We start from the raw sequence: 14,477 nt of genomic DNA on the forward strand, positions 1-14,477 counted from the left end.
ATCATTAGTGTAACATTCAATCATTTTTGAGCAATAATAGATATCCATTTTTTAACTAAACCACCTGATATCAAATCCTTATTAGATTCCAACTAATTTAACTTTAAACGAGTCAAATCGAAATCAAAGGTAAAAACTTACCCGATCTATGTTGATGAATTTCTAAAGTTCAAACCCGAGGTACTAGTAAGAATTTAAAAGAGTACACGGAACATAATATTAGAACAATCACCTTCATGGTAGACTAGCCAAAATATCTTATAACATGTGGCTCTCTTTCTTTTCCATACTCTTTCTAATTCTCTGCTCCTAAAACACAATCAACAAATTGCAGGGTGTATGTGTATCAAACCACCTCAAAAAAAAAATGGCTTCTACAACCTTTTCTCTTAACTTTGCAACACTAAATTCACCAATCATACATAAAGGGCAGAAGATTTTATTACATGATCAGTTCCCAAAATCCTTATCAAACTTCTCATATCATAAACTTAAGCATCATCATCTGCTAACTTGCAAGGCTGCATCATCATCGTCGTTGTCATCAACAAGCTCGATAATGGAGTACGACCTGTATGATCTTTTAGGGATAGACAGTAGCAGTGATCAAAGCCAGATTAAAAGGGCATACAGATCCCTTCAAAAAAGATGTCATCCTGATATTGCAGGGCTAGCAGGCCATGATATGGCTATCATCCTTAATGAAGCTTATGCTGTTCTCTCTGATCCCATCTCTCGATATGTCTACGATAAGGTAATTAGTATCTTCTGGCTAAATTTCAACTGATAATGAATACATCACAAAATTGTTCAACTTTATTTTTAGAGGTTGTTTTTCTGATACAAGTAGCAATTTTATGGTGTTTTGTATCCGATAAGTTTGCTCAAATATTTTGTAAGGAAAAGGTGTGAATGTTTGATTAGGAACGAGCTAAGCTCACAGAGTTGCAAGGATACACAGGCAGGCCAATGTACTCGGTTTGGCTAGGACCAGAAAGTGAACAAAGGGCCATATTTGTTGATGAGATCAGGTGTGTAGGTTGCTTAAAATGTGCATTGCTTGCTGAGAAGACGTTTGCTATCGAGTCTACCTATGGCAGGGCTCGTGTTGTGTCACAGTGGGCTGATCCTGAAGATAAAATTCAAGCAGCCATAGATGCTTGTCCTGTCGATTGCATCTCGTAATGATCATCTCATCTCTGCCTTATAATTTCAGTAGGTTTCGTAGTCTTTCTTGTGCTAAACTAGGATGTTCTAACAGAACCTTTACTTAAGGAAATCTAGCACTCTGTAGTTACTAACTTACTACTTGATCACGATGTTAGTTTTCTTGAATTCATACTCTAGACCATATAATATAACCAACTGATAAGTTTGACTGCACGTATTATATGTACGCTGAGTGGCAATCAGGACAGTGGACAGATCAGACCTTGCTGCACTGGAATTTCTCATGTCAAAGCAGCCAAGAGGGAAGGTCAGGATAGGGGCAAGCAACACAGCTGGTGCACGAACCTTCGATGTTTTCTCTGAACTTAAATTTTTCCAGAAACGATTGGAAGAAGCAGCAACGAAAAAATCAAATCAAGACTCTAAGGTTATTATTTACCCTGACACTTAAACTTGGTTTGTTGAAATTTTTTTCTAATGCTGCACTATATTTCCAGTACTCTGATATCCAGAGAGATGCAAGGATGTCAGCAATACAAACCATCAGGTCAATCTCAAATTGGTTGTACTGGCAACACCCCACTTCAGATACTTCTCTGAGCTTAACACTAAGGGAAAAGAACATATCCCGAGATCCTGACATTGAGAAGCTCAGAAATGCAGCAGCAGCAGCTAGGAAACACGGTATGTTTAAGACTCGGGCCAATGCAAAGGTTCTCTCTCAAGAAACAAAGCAGGAAGAATATTGGGTTCCATCAACCCCTGTACTTCCACTGAAAATAGAGAACAAGTCATATGCTCAGACAAGAAGTAAAACACCATCTTATACTGGAGTTAACCGGGGCAAAGCATACATGAAAAGAGATATTAAACCGAGCAATCCCCTTATTTCAGGTATTCCAATAGGGTTGGGTGTGGTTGCTGCGATTACAGTTGGATTACAAGGACCAGGTGAGGCAGTTGGAGGATTGGACAGACATATAGGTGGTTCTTTCGCACAACAGGTAGTAAACAGTTTTGGGATGCAGGTTATGCTAGCTGGAGTAACTTGGTATCTTATCGGATCTTATGTCATAGGAGTAGTAGGGAGCCTGTCAAGAAAGGATTAAAGGTAGAGAGACCTACGTCTGCCAATCTTTTAATTTCAGGAATTCAATAGGTGTACATTTGTATAGAAAGTATACACATAGGGTATATATTTAAATTGTAATAAAGCTAGATGTTCGGATATCTGAACGCTAAAACATAAACGATCAACCACGTTATGTACAAGGAAACACAGGGAATTTGTTGTTACAGGATAATCTAGACATTCTCAATCAACTGTATTATGAACATGTGCTTTAATGTTCACACATTATCAATTATGTTGAATGGCAGATTTTCTGAGTTTCTACTGTTTACCGTTGATCAATTCAACATATCGCCTAACTAATTGACATGGAATTAAAAGGGCAATCATCATATACTCAGCTAGTACTTAGAACTATAATGTGAACAAAATCATGCATAACTTGACAATCCATCAGCACAGAACATGTAAGTTTGCCTGCTTGTTCAAGCAACAGTTACAACAATAGAGCAATCACTGTCAACATGAATTCATCAGGGGTACACTGACAGGAGTGTAAACCCAGATTTATCGAGTTCAATAATACACTTGTTATAAAAGTTCCACTGGGAGTATATTGACCAACCACTCAATAGCGATATTTCGTGGAATAATCTTTTGGTGCAATCACGAGACCTCGACCCTTACGAGCACCGCGATAGACGGTCTCAACAATGTCTATGAACTCCTGCTTGTCCTTAAGGGCCCAGTTGATCTTATTGTTGTTCCCAGTGCCAAGATCCATCATTATGTGCTTGTTCCTAAAGAAGAACATAATTGTGGATGGGTCATACAGCTCGTACATTGTGTTGAAATCAGGAACTTCAGTTATGTCTACAAGGTATATCACAGCAAAGTTTTTAATTGTCTCTGCCACCGAGGCCAGCACTTCATCCATCTGAGAAGGAGAATGAGAATTGTTGTAAAATTCATGACAACAATTTAAGGGAATCAGAAATAATCAACACTTTAATGTCCACAATGCAAATAAGACTTTCTAACATTTCAAAAAGAAACAAGAGATGCCAGGAAATTTGCGTGTCATTTAACTGTAAGCCACAGCCCACCGCCGCCCCACCCACCCCCCCCCCCCCCCGGGGGTCTCTCTCTCTCTCTCTGTGTGTGTAAAGAAAAGTAATTGTCCACTCTTATCCGGTGCAGTTTTGGGTATACACAGTCTTGCCCCTAGAGGCACAAAGAGGCTGATTTTGTTATAGCCTAGGTTGGAAAGGCCATAACTGACATACTTCACGGGAAGAATACACATATAATGAGACATAAACCAATTCAAGTATAACTCATTTTCCTTTCTTCAGCATCAGCAATTGCTTTCAAAATATAATAAGTAGCTTTTTAGATTTGCCACTGCAATGCGCAAGTAAAAAATTTAATAAATAGTTGTCTGATGGCAAAAGTTAAAATTTGCAAACACATACATGACCAACCAACTGACGATGGATCTTATAATGATTCTTAGGTATAGGATCAATCATCTACAATGCCTATTCCATTTCTTCATCAGTATGCAGGGCAATTAATATAAAAGATAATCCAGTAAAAGGGAGATATCAAATGAGAAACAGGCAGTATCGTGAGACCATGAACACTAGGTATCTGATTTCAGATATAGGGCTAAGTGGCTAACCAAAACCATATAACTGGAAATAGAACTAAAGATGCCTGAATCCTGATTCCACAATCCACAGTCCACAATTAGACAGATCCTAACCCATACCCAAGGAGTCAAAAGTACCCTTCGGAAAAATAAACTAACCACCCTCATTAGCATGATAAAAAAACTTCAAAGGCATATACCCACGTCAAACATCCAAAAGTCTAATCAACCATCAATTATAAGATGAATCTTTCATTCTTTCCCAAGTAAAACCTGATACCAATCAAGCAACTTGTGGAGCTAGCTTCACCAAAGGGAAAAAAGCGACTTCCTATACAAGCAAAAACAAAGGGCCAGTGAAGCCAAAGCACCATCTACAACACTATCGAATCTAATCATGACAAAAACAATCTCCCACTCTCAATCTAAAACACAAGTACTTGCCTCAAGAAACATTGCCAGACAGTGACTTAAGATCCTAACATGTGTAATTCACATTTCGGTATTGAATACTGACTACATGTCTATACTCTATACTAGAAACCTTTTTATTCTTTTTTAGATACTAATAATCTAAATGATGCAAGCATCAATTGCCCCATAAGCATCAACCTATGAAGATCACCAACTATCAATTCATCATCCATCCTACTTGTAGAATAGAAAGTAGCTACTGAAGAAACGCGGGCACACAGACTGGAAAGACAAACAGGGTATTCAAGAAAAGATGCTTGCAAAATGAAGGTGATATCAACTTTAGATGCACTTTACAGTACTATACAAGACTCAGACACTCAACAGTCACTTCCTGACTAGACAACAACTACCATAAGCACAAAGAAACCCAAATTCATGTTTTTACGACAAGCATTAAAGGAAGAAAAAAGCTCCTAATTCTAAAATTTGTCAAAATTTTCAGAAATACGATCCCTCCTACGTATGAAAATCCAACAATTCTACCCTCAATTCTACATTAATACCCAAGAAAACCCTATTCTTCGAAAAACAATTTACACAGCCAAATTATTGCACAAATTAAGATAAAAAAAGAAACTCCAAATTGAGGCACAAAAATTCAAATTCCATATATATAAGCAGGCAAACAAGCACATAAAATCCAACAAAAGAGGAATTCAAATAAGGAAATTCATAATTAGAATGAGAAATTAAAAAATTAGGGTTTGATGAATTGATAGAAAGGGGGGAAAGGATACCTGCATACAAGTTTCATCCCAATCATGGCCGAAACGGATGATGACGAGACGTTCTTCCTCGGCGAGGATGGCTTGATCGACCGCCCAACCAGAGTGCAAGTGCGGTAGCAAGTACGACATCTCTCACTTTCTCTCTCTTCCCAAACTCTACAACACTTGCATAAACGGAGGTTTTGCGTTGATATTGACTTTATGCGGTCGCTTCGTTCTTAAGCTAGACTAGAGGTAATTCGGGTCTAGTCGGGTCATGTCTGAAGGTGTCAATTTGAGTGTTAAGGTGTTTAGGTCCGATTATAAGGTCAAATCGATGATTTTTCTTGAATTCGGCTTTTAGTATATTATTGTGTCTATACAAGTTAAATCGAATACTTTTTTCAGGTCGATTTCAGATTAGGTTAATTGGATTAGGTTTTAACACCACTCATATCTAATTCAGGTTTAAGTTAGTTGAAATTTTTTTATTGATTGATTCTTGATTAACCAACTATTATTCTCATGCTATGCGTAATGAGCAAAATTGTAAATTGTATATCTGTAAAGTAAAATTATGTGCAAGGTGCAACAACCTAATGCGTGGTCCAAGTCAAAAACTAGTTCTTATACCAAAAAATCTTACTCTTAGATCTAAATTAGTAAATTTGACCTTATGGAAACTAGGATACATGGATACTTCATCCAGCTGCCGTGTCCGTATCGGGCACCGTGTCAGACACCGACACTCGTGGGGCACACGACGATACGTCTCGGACCATATCCTACTATGATATGTACTGTTTAACTTTTTTTTAATGAGAAAATTTAAGTAAAGTAAGATAAATAAAATAATAATTAAATAATATGGATGCATTTATGTATAGCTCGTTGTTAATATGATATAGTATGATCTAATAGTCAAATTCTTTTTTAAAAAATATATTATATGAATTTTAGGGATTTGTTAAACATCGCCCGCAAATTTCCATATAAAGCCCACAAATTAGACTTGGTATGACAATTATGCCCATTTTCTAAAATTGAACAAATCTCGATCTAAAAAATGTGGAGCCGTACAGGCTCGCTGGGGGAGACCGGAGGGCAGGCCGGAGATGCGGGGGACGCCGGAGGTACGTCGTCGTCGACGAAAAACGAGGTAAAGCACCGTTAAAATTCACGTTGTACGTAACGGCGTCTGAAAGAGGTGGTCGTGCAGTGGCGCCTGCGCCTAGGTTGGACGTCAGTACCGTAGCCTGGACGTCCAAGCCAGACGCTAAGACCACCGCACTGGCGTCCAGTTCAGACGCCAGAACCACCAGGCAGGCGTCCTGGCCAGGCGCCAGTCCACTGGCTGTGGCGGTCCTGCCAGGCGCCAGGTCAGTGGCTCTGGTGTTTCTGCCAGACGCCGCCCCTGGTGTGTAAATTTTTTTTTTTTTTTTTTTTTTTGCCAGTGCGTTTGAGTACATTCGTGGTCTTGGTCGTGGTCGTGGTCGTGGTCGGACATCGTCATCTAGTCGTAGTCATTCTTCATCGTCTGTGAATATGCCCTTGAGAACTGGTACGGTTGTTTTTTTACATTGCACATTGTTCTTTAGGTTACTTCTGCCTTGTTAACTGTGTTTAATTATATGGTGAATAGGAAGAAACGATATTAATCAGTTTCCGTACAAGGACAGGATACCTAACATCATCATGCCATACTTGGTGTTAGGTTTTCAAGTAATTCAACAACTAGAACAACTTTAACAATTGTGGGAACAAAACCTAAAACATGTATAATTAAAATACAAATCAAAGTATTACAGCCAAGCACCAAAGTATCAAAGTATTTCAGAAAATTACAATGAAAAACACTAGTGTGAAAGTTCTATACTTGCCTCAAATTCCAAGCCATTACAACCAACATGAACATGAGAAAATCGATGACCACTTGAGTCTAATTCCTTGATACTCTGTCTTAGGCGTATGAATACTTTCCTAAAGAGTTTAATTTCCCCCACAACGGTGCTTGGGTTTAATCCGAAAATACTCTTTGAGATACAAAAGACAGCCCAATGTTCTTTGCACTAAGAATCAATGGAAGATGAATAATTCACAAGGAAAGATTAATTGAAAGAGGTTTCTCACAAAAGTTTGCAAGAAGTTTGTGAGGAATTGTGAAGAAATTCTTTGGGAGAGAAGAAGAATGAAATTCTATGTATCTTTCGAATCTAAAACCAAGTCTTTTATTAAAGACTTAACCGTCAGAATTTCGCGAAAAACAGGCCTGGCGCGGGCGCTCCACCGGGAGGCGCGGGCGCGCCTCAAAGTGGCGCGGGCGCTCCTAACAAGGAGCGGGCGCGCCTCCTTGTTCTTCCAAAATTCAATCAAGGAGGCAGAAGGGGGCGCGGTTTATGCACGACCCAAGCGCGGGCGCGCCACTTGGACGCGCGGGCGCGCCACTTGGACGCGCGGGCGCGCCACTTGGACGCGCGGGCGCGCCAAATGACGCGCGAGCGCGCCAACTTTCTCCTTCCAAACCGTCAGATTCCAGTGAGGTCCGCGGTTTAGGCGCAACCTCAGCGCGGCCGCGCTTACCCAGCGCGGGCGCTACACATGGTTCGCGATCGCGCAACCAACAACACTCTAAATCTTCCAACAATCCTCCCCAATTTAGAGTGTTACTATAAAACATTCTCCACTTCTTACAATTAAACCACATCTCATGCATCAATGTCAATGTCCCTTCGGATTGAATTGACACCTAGTACAACACACTTAACGATGATCATATCCCATGATTTCCATATGGATTGAATCATGCGGATATATCCAACCATTCGAAGGTGAAGTACACACAAGACAAATCGAATCATTCATCACTTGACACTTTTAAACAGCCATGTGTCCGTATCTCTCATAAGTTCATCAAAGTCTATATGTCCAACTAGACTTCTTGAAGCGGCTAAACTTCGAACTTACATAGGTAGGTTCTCATATACGTGAATGTGCCCTTGTGATAAGACACTTACATTTAGAGCTTCTCAACTCTAAACCTTTGAGAACTTTAAATGACGCTACCAAAACATCACAAGTACCATAGCAATATGGGTCATCAAACATTGCTAACAAACAACAAAAATGCAATTCAACCACATTGAATCTAAGACTTGATGTTTCTTCAAGCGTTAGATTGGGTTTCACAAATTTGTGTTTTTGGACATAAACCCATTCCATTCATAGCATATATGATGGAATGTCTTGGCATTGCCTTTGTAAAGCAATCCGCCAAGTTCAACTTTGTTGGAACATAGTCAAGACTTATGACCCCATCATGGATAAGTTCTTTCACTAGGCTATGCCTTAGTGAAATATGCCGAGACTTACCATTATACGCTTGACTATAAGCCTTTATCAACGCCGAATTGGAATCACAATGGATTGCCACCGGTGGCATTGGCTTTGACAATAAAGGCAACTCAATCATGAGATTCCTCAACCACTCAGCTTCCTTACTAGCTGAAACAAGAGCTATAAACTATGCTGCCATAGTGGAGTCGGCAATGCAAGTCTGTTTCTTGGAAGACCATGAGATGGAACCTCCTCCAAACATAAATACCCAACCACTTACAGAAGAGTCATCTTCTTTGTAAGTGATCCAACTTGCATCCGAATATCCTTCTAAAACCGAAGGAAATCCACTATAAGATAGACCATAGTCTAACGTACCCTTAAGATACCTCAAGACCCTTCTAACTGCAAACCAATGTTGTGCACCCGGGTTACTAGTAAATCTACTTAGTTTTCCCACAGCCAATGCAATACCTCAAGACCCTTCTTGAAGCGCGCCAACTTTCTCCTTCCAAACCGTCAGATTCCAGTGAGGTCCGCGGTTTAGGCGCGACCTCAGCGCGGCCGCACTTACCCAGCGCGGCCGCGCTTACCCAGCGCGGGCGCTACACATGGTTCGCGATCGCGCAACCAACAACACTCTAAATCTTCCAACACTTGGAAGGGTGGAATGATGTAGTCGGAGATGGTAACTGCGGATTCCGGGTCGTGGATGATGTTTTTCAAATGGGCGAAGACAACTACGGTTTGGTGCGTCAGTTGATGTACAACGAAATTGCCTCTAATCGAAATGTTTATCGTCATGTGTACCAGGATGAATTGGATAGCGCTCTGCGGCGTATCCGGTGGGGAGGTGGACCTTGCGGTCAAAATCATTATTTTGACGCGCCCCTAGATCTGTTTGCCGTTGCAAACATTTACAAGTGTACAGTCATGCATTTCGGGCTGGGATTGCATAGTCGAGCTTATTATCCTTGTACCACGGTTCTCCCTTTGTGTTCGCGTGCGACTGTCACTACACCGGTCAGAGAGGTAGCTATTGCGTTTCTTGGGTTGTCATACAGACATTTCATCCGACTAGACATGTCATCCGATTTTCCTGTGCCACCGATTATACCTCGGTGGTACACTATTCGCACAGTGAGCGTAGAGGGTTGGGATGCGCTATATCATGACCGGATCCACGAATGGAACACCCTAGCTTCCTTGTAGTTTTTCATGTTTACATTGTTTCTATGTAACCTTATTTAAACGTTGCTATTTTAATGAGAACATTAATTTTTTATATTGTATTGCTTACTACATTTATATGTTGCATGGGTAAGTTGCGCGGATCCACATAGTCAAAATTTTAAAACAGCAATGATAATATGTCAAAGTTGAAAGCTAAAACAATAATCTAAAATGTTACAAACTTAAAACACATAGTCAAATAATTTATAAAACTAAAATGATAATATTTAAAGTGCTCTACAAATAAAATGCCAAAACCATCAGTAATCCCTCTTGGACGCCGACTCCCAATGCGCAAGGGTCTGTTCCAAACTATCAACAGCAGCTCTCAGTGTTGCACTCATGCTGTCCTTCTCCAGAGAGAGTTTATGTATGTCTTGCATTATCTTTCCCATCCACTACATACAACAAAAAAAAACATGAAATACAATAATAACATTTAAAACTTAGTTAAAAAAACAACGACAAATGTTTTATGAGACATACCGCTTCCACGGCAGTAGGCGGTGGCATATAATCAGCATCGCTGTGGTCGAGGTCTGCAATCAACCTCGAGTGCGAATACCGGTTGAACCATTCCATGTAGTAGTGGTCACACATGGGAGGAACCCCAGATGGCAGCCTCTGCAACTCCGTAGTCCGTAAACGGGCAACCATCGAAAACTGGTCCCACGTCGTAGTCATGATATCCGGCCAATGCACGGCGTAGTCCTTCGACGATGCAGATCGGACCGCCTTCATCGGGCATGCCGAGGGAGGAGGGACAATTTGGACAAATCCAAGCTGGCGAAGACAACGCTGGGGCATGTAAGCCTCCACGATATCACGATACTGAATGAGTCCCGTGTACAGGGTCCTGGGTACCCTATTACTAGGGTTCGGGCCGAAAGGCATCCAGTTCACCTGCACATAATTTTAAAATTTAGTAACATTCATATAATAAATGCATTACTGAAAAATTGTAGAAATAATTTATAAACTTTACCTCTAAGGGGGACATCCTGTCAAGCAACAACCGTATCGATCGGAGGCGGTCAACGGACTTCTTCTCCGAGCGCGGACTCCACGCACAAGCACGCGGCATCCCCTCATCAATAGGAACCGGGTCACGATGTGGTCGCAATGCAGGAAAATACTCGTATATCCAGGTCTGCAATAAAGTCAGACACCCAGTGATACCTGCCGCGTCAGCCCGACTCACAAATCCTAGTTGGCGATACAAATACGCCAACGTAGCCGATCCCCAAGAAAAATGGCCTAGACTGTCGGGGTCACATGCCTCAGCTATGTCGCGTGGCCTGAGCTTGTTTCCGCCGCTCTTATCAGGAAACAAGGTACATCCGAGGAGTAGAAAAACATAAGCAGCCAGCTGTGTGTCGTGCGTCCTATGTGCACCGGGGTAAAAACACCGCTCCAACACGGATACGATCTTCACACCGCCGTGTTCCCAAACCCAAGCGCCTCGGTGTACAGTGCAGTCCTGTCCACCGCCAACAACTCCGACAACAAATCTGCCTGATCCGCATCAGTCACAGCACAAAGTCGTTTACCGTCAACACGAATCCCAAGAATGGCCTCGACATCATGTAACATGATCGTCATCTCACCGAACGGAAGGTGGAAAGAGTTTGTATCCGGCTGCCATCGCTCAACGAAAGCCGTGATCAGCGTAGTGTCAATCTTATCGTGCATGGTGGCAGGAACATGACCCACCCCAGTGCCCTGCAATCGCTCGAACATCTCGCTCTCCACCGGCCAAGCATCAGCCCATGTACGCAAAAAGCTACAAGTCTTTTCCCGGGTATGACATTTCAACAAGCCCGTCACTGAAGGCCTCTCCTGGTCCTCCCAAATACGGGTAGCTATGTGTCCTAGAAAGATAGGAATCACACTCCCGTCTACAGGCCCATCGGGCACCTCACTCCTAACAACCCAAGAATCATTAACGGCCCTCGGCCGTTTCCTGCTTGCCCCAGACACAGTGGACGCAGATGATGTGCCAGATCTACTAACAAACCTACCACCCCTACCCTTATGCACCTCTACCATATGTGTCTTGTACATGTCATCAACCCTCTGACTGAATGGACTGTAATCATCATACGGTCCACTCCCATCGTCCCCATCCTCATATGCGCCCTCCTCCTCATCCTCCTCCTCATTGTCATCATCTTCATCTTCATCCCGACGGTGGATCCGTTCTCTACGAGCCGAGGCCGAAATACCACGGGATCTAACATGTCTATGCCCCGACCTCTCCACTGAATAGCTTTTACTAAGAACGTCTAGATTCTTCCCCGCACCATGACGACCCAATGAATTCTACAAAAAATTAAAAAAAAATATAAACATACAAAGTTTTTTAGAAAAATAAATAACTACCTACACATACAAAATACCAACACTTACAACATATCGTCATGTTTATAAACATAAAATTAATAAACAATTACACATTAACACAAAGAATTTCCACATACTACATAAATTAAGACATAAAAAATGTTTACACATCAAACATAAAAAAAATTAAACATTAACACAAAAAATAAATCTGATTTTATAAAAAATATATATACTGGATTTATAAAAATAAACACATAAAATTAATAAATATTTTTTAAAAAAAGCAAACACATTAAAAAAAATTAGAAATAAAACAAAATTATTCAAAATAAAACAAAAGAAATTTAAAAAAAAAAATAAAATAAAATAAAATAAAAAATTAAGCGGCAAGTGGGGCGCCTGGCCAGGACGCCCACCCACTGACGGTGGCTCTAGATCCGGCAGCCATAGCTGGTGGGCAGGCGCCTGAACTGGACGCCCACCCATACGCAGAGGCGCCAGCTTTGGCAGCCAGAGCCTATGGCCTGGTGTCTGGTTTGGACGCTTCTCCGGTGGCTGGGCTTCCAAGCTAGACGCCACGCCACCGGCTTTGGCTACCGGAGCTGGCGCCCCACCTTCGCCCCTTATTTATTTATTTTTTTTTAAAAAAAAATTATTTAAATACTTACCTTGCCACCAGGTCGCCGCCTTTCCTTCGCCGTCGCCGCCGCCACCTCTTTCGCTTGCCGCCTCGACATTGTCGTAATTAATTTTTTTAAGAGAAGTAGATTTTCTAATTATTTTTAGAGAGATGTAGAGAGTGTTTTTTTTCAAAAAGAAAAGGGCAATAAAGTCACTTCAATACAAATTTGTGGGCTTTATGTGGAGATTTGCGGGCGATGTTTAGCGATTCACGAATTTTAACCTCTCGTACCCGTGTCCCTTATTTTGAGACAGACGTATCCGTTTTGTACCCATGTCCGTGTCAGTACCCATTCTTGTGCAACGAAACATAATGACTCAATTTTTAGTCCCGCTTGAATTTTAAAATTTGTATGAGTAGTTAAACCAAATACATATGAAATTGAACAAAATATATCTCAAACCAATGATAACCCAAAATCTTGTGACACATTAATGACCGAAAACCAACAATAAAAAAATGTTAAGAGCTTAATTCCATTTTTCATGCCACTAAGCTATGCAAGATGTTGGTCTACTGTGGCCCAAATTTCATAGCCCAACTTATTACATCTCAAGGTTTTTAGAAAATTCCTGTATATTGAGAAATTGATGAAAAATTGTGGAAGAATATAAAATTGGTGAATGGTCATGAAAATTCTAGATTTATGTGGCAATTTAAAGAGCATGTGTGTAGAATTTTCCACACACTTCTTCCACCTCTATACATCTATCACATATAAATAGTAGTGTTGGGCATCATTTGGGAGTATGTATCCACATACATCATCCTCCAATACTCTGATACTCTGATACTATACACTCTACGAGTGTACCTCCATACATATCACGATTGGAGTTTCTACATACACACAATCTCTCTAATCCTTTATCCTTATTTTGTAATATGTACTCCTTTGAGAGTTCCTATAGTGAGAGTATTCTTGTACTATTCACACTTTCAAGGGTTATATATATTCTCTTATTTTCATATAGTGGATTATTACAGTGCTCGTTGTTCGTGGGTTATTTTTTATAATTTTTTCACGTTAAATATTGTGTGTCCACTTTCTTTTAATACTTATCTTGCTTATATCTTTCTCCTAATTATTTTATTAGTCTCTAAAATCTTTGATTTGCGATGTTTATTTGTTATACAAAGTATATGAAATCTAAAATTAAGGATAGAGAAATAATCTATAATCAAGAGATTGTAGAGATGATTATATATAATTACACAAACTTTTCACATTTAACATCAATTTTGTTTGTCAAAATTTATACAAACTATTTGTATTTTCATTTCAATCTTACTTCATCATTAAAACTCTCTTTTCCATAAGATGGTTTTGATAATACATGAACTTTAGAAAAGGATAGAGAAAAATCAAAGAATCACTGTGTTTTACACAAACTTTTTATATATGAACTCCAAGATTAAGAATAGAGACAATCAATGAATCACCAGATGTATAATTACACAATTTTTATCATCCAGTAGACGATTTTAATTTAATTTGATTTAGTTTGGCCCGAACTCGATTTCAAATGGTGGATCCTGTAACCCACATGAACAGTTTTGCATCCGCCAATGTATGTTAATGGTTAATAGCTAATAGATAGATATTGTTAAATGTGAACAAAAGCACAAAAATTAATACTACGTATAATGTAGAGTAAGTTTTGTCTATTATTCATACACTATACGAGTATAGTTTTGCTTTTTAAGTAATAAGATTTTCAAATTTGACAATATACAAAGACAAATACTCCATGCAACAAAGCTCCACCTGATTTTAATATTTTTTATTTTTTTTGAATAAAC

At 40.0% G+C, this 14,477-nt stretch overlaps 2 protein-coding genes across 2 annotated transcripts; one reads left to right on the top strand and one right to left on the bottom strand.

Annotated features, from left to right (window-relative positions):
• Window positions 1–247: 247 nt before the first annotated feature.
• On the top strand, window positions 248–2,535 carry LOC110716339 (chaperone protein dnaJ C76, chloroplastic-like). The gene is made up of 4 exons (XM_021894959.1): window positions 248–754; window positions 925–1,181; window positions 1,414–1,597; window positions 1,668–2,535. The coding sequence occupies exons 1-4, from the start codon at window positions 368–370 to the stop codon at window positions 2,277–2,279; spliced, it is 1,440 nt and encodes a 479-aa protein (XP_021750651.1). The 5' UTR covers window positions 248–367; the 3' UTR covers window positions 2,280–2,535.
• Window positions 2,536–2,664: 129 nt separating this feature from the next.
• On the bottom strand, window positions 2,665–5,314 carry LOC110716340 (thioredoxin-like protein YLS8). The gene is made up of 2 exons (XM_021894960.1): window positions 5,111–5,314; window positions 2,665–3,179 (listed from the first exon to the last, which is right to left on the bottom strand). The coding sequence occupies exons 1-2, from the start codon at window positions 5,228–5,230 to the stop codon at window positions 2,871–2,873; spliced, it is 429 nt and encodes a 142-aa protein (XP_021750652.1). The 5' UTR covers window positions 5,231–5,314; the 3' UTR covers window positions 2,665–2,870.
• Window positions 5,315–14,477: the final 9,163 nt, after the last annotated feature.

This window comes from Chenopodium quinoa, unplaced genomic scaffold (assembly GCF_001683475.1).
Source record: "Chenopodium quinoa cultivar QQ74 unplaced genomic scaffold, ASM168347v1, whole genome shotgun sequence".
Lineage (NCBI taxonomy): Eukaryota > Viridiplantae > Streptophyta > Magnoliopsida > Caryophyllales > Amaranthaceae > Chenopodium > Chenopodium quinoa.

Coding starts and splice junctions, on each gene's coding strand:
- LOC110716339 (XM_021894959.1), top strand. CDS start 368: ATGGCTTCTACAACCTTTTCTCTTAACTTTGCAACACTAAATTCACCA. Junction 755..924: donor CTCGATATGTCTACGATAAG/GTAATTAGTATC, acceptor ATGTTTGATTAG/GAACGAGCTAAGCTCACAGA. Junction 1,182..1,413: donor TGTCCTGTCGATTGCATCTC/GTAATGATCATC, acceptor AGTGGCAATCAG/GACAGTGGACAGATCAGACC.
- LOC110716340 (XM_021894960.1), bottom strand. CDS start 5,230: ATGTCGTACTTGCTACCGCACTTGCACTCTGGTTGGGCGGTCGATCAA. Junction 3,180..5,110: donor GGGATGAAACTTGTATGCAG/GTATCCTTTCCC, acceptor TCTCCTTCTCAG/ATGGATGAAGTGCTGGCCTC.